The 6,000-nt window shown below is 43.0% G+C and overlaps 1 protein-coding gene across 2 annotated transcripts in view; it reads right to left on the reverse strand.

Annotated features, from left to right (window-relative positions):
* LOC117816551 (cytoplasmic phosphatidylinositol transfer protein 1-like) overlaps positions 1–5,520 on the reverse strand; it is a 121,183-nt gene extending 115,663 nt beyond the window's left edge. The window contains exon 1 of one of the 2 annotated variants that reach the window (XM_034688872.1): positions 5,105–5,520. In XM_034688872.1, coding sequence (XP_034544763.1) covers positions 5,105–5,152 — 48 coding nt within the window. In that variant the 5' untranslated portion in view covers positions 5,153–5,520. The remainder of the gene's footprint in view (positions 1–5,104) is intronic. The other variant, XM_034688873.1, reaches the window with a different exon arrangement.
* Positions 5,521–6,000: the final 480 nt, after the last annotated feature.

Raw genomic sequence — 6,000 nt, forward strand, 5'->3', positions numbered from 1 at the left:
ACCACAAAAAGCAAAACAAGACAACCTGATCTGGAGCAACATCCTGTCCTGCGATCCACTTCATGTTTTAAGGTGTGTTAACGTCAAAGCTCAGAGAAGAAGGAGAGATGAATGAGGATGGAAATGTCAATGTAAGTATTCCTGCAGGAGTCTTGTTCACCACGTTTTGGACTTAGTGTTGCAAATGTTAGTGACACAGGACTAAAGCCAAGGCGTCCTCTCCTTTGCATGAACCTGTTTACAGTCTGAGCAGCAACTTGAGTCCAAGTGTAAATAATGCACTGAAGAGATGGTGACTCAAACTGACTGTCACCTGAACTTGAGTACAGTCATGGCCAAAAGTTTTGAGAATGACACAAATATTACATTTTCACAAAGTCTGCTGTTTCAGTTTTTATAATGGCAATTTGCATATACTCCAGAATGTTATGAGGAGTGATCAGCTCAACTGCAATTAATGCAAAGTCCCTCTTTGCCTTGAAAATTAACTTTATCACCAAAAACACATTTCCACTGCACTTCAGCCCTGCCACAAAAGGACCAGCTAACATCATTTCAATGACACACAGGTGTCACACACATTAACACAGGTGTGGGTGTTGATGAGGACAAGGCTGGCGATCAATCTGTCATGATTGAGTGACTGGACACTTTAAAAGGAAGATGGTGCATGACACCATTGTTCCTCATCTGTTATCCATGGTTACCTGCAAGGAAACACGTGCAGCCATCATTGCATTGCACAAAAAGGGCCTAACAGGGAAGTTTATAGCAGCGAGTAAGATTGCACCTCAGTCAACCGTCTATCAAATTATCAAGAACTTCAAGGAGAGAGGTTCAATTGTTGCCAAACAGGCTCCAGGGCGCCCAAGAAAGTCCAGCAAGCGCCAGGACCGTCTCCTGAAGGTGTTACAGCTGCGGGATCGGGCCACCACCAGTGCAGAGCTTGCTCAGGAATGGCAGCAGGCAGGTGTGAGTGCATCTGCACGCACAGTGAGGCGAAGACTTTTGGAGGAAGGCCTGGTGTCAAGGAGGGCAGCAAAGAAGCCACTTCTCTCCAGTAAAAACATCAGGGACAGGCTGATATTCTGCAGAAGGTACAGGGACTGGACTGCTGAGAACTGGGGTAAAGTCATTTTCTCAGATGAATCCCCTTTCCGATTGTTTGGGGCATCTGGAGGAAGGCTTGTTCGGAGAAGACGAGGTGAGCGCTACCATCAGTCCTGTCTCTTGCCAACAGTGAAGCATCCTGAGACCATTCATGTGTGGGGTCGCTTTTCGGTCAAGGGAGTGGGCTCTCTCACAATCTTGCCTAAAAACACAGCCATGAATAAAGAATGGTACCAGAACGTCCTCCGAGAGCAACTTCTCCCAACCATCCAAGGGCAGTTTGGTGATGAAGAATGCCTTTTCCAGCATGATGGAGCACCTTGCCATAAAGCAAAAGTCATAACAAAATGGCTCGGGGAACAAAACATTAAGATTTTGGGCCCTTGGCCAGGAAACTCCCCAGATCTTAATCCCATTGAGAACTTGTGGTCAATCCTCAAGAGGCGGGTGCACAATCAAAAACCCACAAATTCTAACAAACTCCAAGCATTGATTATGCAAGAATGGACTGCCATCAGTCAGGATTTGGTCCAGAAGTTGATTGACAGCATGCCAGGGAGAATTACAGAGGTCTTGAAAAAGAAGGGTCAACACTGCAAATATGGACTTATTGCATGAATTCTGTGTAATTCTCAATAAAAGCTTTTGATACGTATGAAATGCTTCTAATTGTATTTCATTATACCATAGAAACATCTGACAAAAACACCTAAAAACCCTGAAGCAGCAGACTTTGTGAAAATGTAATATTTGTGTCATTCTCAAAACTTTTGGCCATGACTGTAGATGTCCAACAGAAGTGATGGTGTTTGGTCCCAGTGGCCCATGTGAACCTCCTGTTGACTTGGGCCCTTTGGCAGATTATTTGAGGCCAACAGTCTCAAACTTGGGTTTTAAGATGGACAGTGATTTTAAATTGGATCGTCAAATTAGCTCTGTAGTGAAGTCCAGCTTTTTTCAGCTTAGGCAGCTGGCAAAGGTGAAGCCTTTTCTTGCACAGCAGCACTTTGAGATATTAATTAGGGATGTACATTTTAAGTATTTTCCGTGATCGATTTTTGGAAATGTTAACGATCAATTATCGATTAATTGATAAAAAAAAAACATTATTATTCTTACGTCAAAAACAAAGCCAAATAGGTTGTTTTCCCCTTAAATTATATTTTCTACAGCAACAAAATGCAAATAACTGGCAGGATTGAATACGGGCACACGTTTGACACGCAGAATATCAACGATCAGGCTCATTAAAATATTCTCTGCGGACATAATCTTATAAAGTGAAGGCTCATAACACTAACAGAAAAGTACTTCAGACTCACAGTGTCCAGTTTTCTGTCTATTCGTTCTTATTGAGAGAAATAAACATGTGTATTCAGTCAGGTGTCAGCCGGGAGCACAACCGGGTCACTATCAGTCCAGCTGCAGAAAAGCTCAGACGGCTCTGATGTTGCTGCTCTGTAAACGTAGCGAACCATAATTTCCCACCTGTCTGTTGCCTTTGTATCCAAAGGTTAAAATATCCTGTTTAAAGCTGTCAACCTTTGTGTCTGTGTTGTTGTTGGCAGCAGTTTTGTATTGATCCTCTTTTAAAAAGCGCACGTGCAGACCTGACGCACAGCCGCCAGCTGAGCGTCTCCGCTGTGCGCAACACCTTTAACAGCTGATTCACATCCAAACATGCTTTAAACTTAAAACACCTCCCTGATAGATGAGTGTAATATGAGACCACATGATGTTTGTTCCACGTGACGGAAAATTGATAACAAAAATGCGTGTTTCGAGTAATTTCTTAACAATCAATTAATCGATAATCGATTAATTGTGGTCATCCCTAATATTAATCCATGCTTTTATTACTTCTCGGCTGGATTACTGTAACGCACTTTATATATTGCAGCTGCTCGCCTCTTAACTGGAGTATGTAAGAGGGAGCACATTACTCCAATCCTGGCCTCCCTCCACTGGCTCCCTGTGCACTTCAGAGTCCACTGTAAGATTCTGTTATTTGTTTTTAAATCTTTAAATGGTCCGGCCCCGCCTTTCCTCTCTGAGCTCCTTCACCCCTACGCTCCTGCTCGGTGCCTCAGGTCAGCTGATCTGCTGCTCCTGGAGGTACCGAGGGCAAAACGGAAGCTGAGAGGGGATGGAGCTTTTTCTGTTGCTGCTCCAAAATTATGGAATGAGCTTCCCCTCCACATTAGACAAGCCTCCTCACTGTCCATTTTTAAAACTCATCTTAAAACCCATTTTTATTCCTTGGCTTTCAACCCAGCATGAGACTCTGCTCCTGTTTTTAGTGTTTTATGGCTTGTTTTTATTTATTGTTTTATTGTTTTTATTGTTTGGTCGTTTTAAAGTGCTTTATAAATAAAGTTGAGTTGAGTTGAGTCTGTACATTGAGATGAATGAATAGCTGATTTAATGTCAGATGACCGTGGGAGTCCAGAATACATCACAGCCAACACGCCTCAACACTTCTGCTCCTAAATGCCGCTGCACACACACTTCTGAAAAAGAAGCAGCTCATGATGACACATACCAACATATTCTGTATGCACAGATACTGTGATTAGAAATTAATCTGACACGTCAATGTTGGAATCAAACTGCTACTGAATCCTGCATTCTGAGTTTTACATTGAGCCTTTAATTACACGCCTCTGTCATGTCATAACGACCATCTGTTCACCAGTGAGACGGACATGACAGGAGAGCTCTCACTGCTTCTCTGGGTGAGAAATACTCGCACGGTGAAGGCTACAGGTGCACATACTGGAAGGTAGAGGCATGTACGCATGCAAACCACGCATCAAGTGTGGACACACATTAGAGTATTTCAGAAGACCTGCGAAGGCCCTCTTCCTGGAACACGCTCGTATCTGAAGACGCAGGTTTCTGCATGCACGGGTGGTTAAACGCTTTGTTCACATCTCGTGAGGACTAAATTTAGAACCTGCAGGAAATGCAAAAGTGTTCTTCTTTGAACCGGTGCTTGGTTAGACTTTCATGCTGCCTCTCTATCAGCCTACAACACACAGCCATCCCTTTAATTCCTGGAAAGCCTTTTAACCGTCCTTAGAGGAATGGGCATAAACTTGATGTAGACCGCTGCATGCTGGTAGAAACACGGGGAGAGGATCAGAGCTTTGCAAGAACAAGAGATAAGATGTTTATCTGCTTTCATCTCCATCTTGCTTTCCAAAAAACTATTCATATGTCAAAGCATCCTGATTATTCAGCTCGTGCATGACTTAATAAAGCTTCATGAAGACCAGATCCCTTGTGGGCTTATCTCACTGACGAACCTGACAAGATGTGGCTGCAGCTGGACTATTATTCCACCTGACTGCAAGCCATCAAACACCACCAATAACACCCCCGCATGGCAGCTACACAAGCAATGAATATGATGAGTAAGTAAACAATGGCAGTGGTGATGATTGAAGAAGGGGCCGTCATCACAGGATGGAGCAAAACATGTAGAGACCACATTCAATGCACACAATACACACTTCAACAAGCAGTGTTGCACAAAAGCATCTATATGAGGTATAAACACAACTAATTGCTGCTGTGCATTATGCTGGTGCTGTCATGTGGAGCCAATCAGGCTGCAGGAATGAATGATTGAATGCAATTTGCATGTAATTGTGTGGAGAGGTCGCAGTGATCACACAATGTGTTGGATAAATGTGTTACACAAAGTTTGGCTGTCACAGTGATGGTGTGAGGCTTCAGGAGGATGAATGGAGGAGAGTTTTCATGTGTTTCTATGTGTTTGAGTTAAAGGAGGAGCAGTGTGCATGTGGATTTATGTGTGTGCAGGGTGACTCAAAAGGCAGCAGAAATGAAAGCCAGGTGTGGACTGAAGTTGAGCTCAGATGCAGCTAAGTCCCCTCCTGCCACATGTCCCCTGGCTGAGAGTTTCACCTCCTCAGCCTCCGTCATCGTTACACTGACGGTAAGAGAAAGAAAGGAGGGTTAAACTCACCTCCTCCACCGTGAGAGGCATACATATCCTGTACTCCTTCAGCAACATCTTTCTCCTCTGCGAGTCTCTTCTGTTCACTATGTGTCAACCCGAGCAGGTCTGCGTCCCTCCGCCGGGATGTGTGTGATATCTGGAGACGTGTCAGCACATGTGGGAGAAAGATCGATCCGGGTTATGAGATACTCCGCGAGTTCAGATCGACTTCTGTCCTCGGCACCAGAGGACAGGCTCTCCGAGAACGTGAGAGAGGAATGAGCTCGGTCCAGCGTTGTCCCTCCTTTCAGGCTGCGGAGTCAAGTGAGCACGCGCAGCGAAGAACGGCACCGGAAGTAAGGGCTTCAAAATAAAAGCGGTAGATTTTCTAGAAGTTTGGTAGAAGTCCTACCATTTTCTCTGTAGGATGTTAAATACTCCAATTTGATTCACAATTAGATTCACAGTTAACCAGGAGTAAGTCTTCTGCTCCAGCTCAAGGCACGCTGTTATTAAAATGTGTTGTTTTTAATTTATTTATTTTTAAATGTTAGCATATTGATTTTACATAAATTAATAGTAATATATACCTTATGAATCATCCTTAATTTATCATATATAGTCTAAATTAGCCCAATGTAAAAAAAAAAAATGTTTAAGGAGTTTGGGCTTCAAAATAAAAGCAGTACATTTGCACAGTTGAAAAAACAGTCCTACCATTTTCTCTTTCCCTGACATTAACTCTTTACTCTACTCTTTACATAACTCTTTTATTAAAAAATTTATAAACCCTCCAATAAGATTCACAGTTCACCTGAAGCTAGCCTGTGAGGCAGTTTCTACTGCATAACAAGGTACGCTGCTATGAAATTTTTTGTTTTAATTTATTTTAAAAAAATGTTATCTCATTGATTTTACATTAA

The sequence above is a fragment of the Notolabrus celidotus genome, chromosome 7 (genome assembly GCF_009762535.1).
Source record: "Notolabrus celidotus isolate fNotCel1 chromosome 7, fNotCel1.pri, whole genome shotgun sequence".
NCBI classification, from domain to species: domain Eukaryota; kingdom Metazoa; phylum Chordata; class Actinopteri; order Labriformes; family Labridae; genus Notolabrus; species Notolabrus celidotus.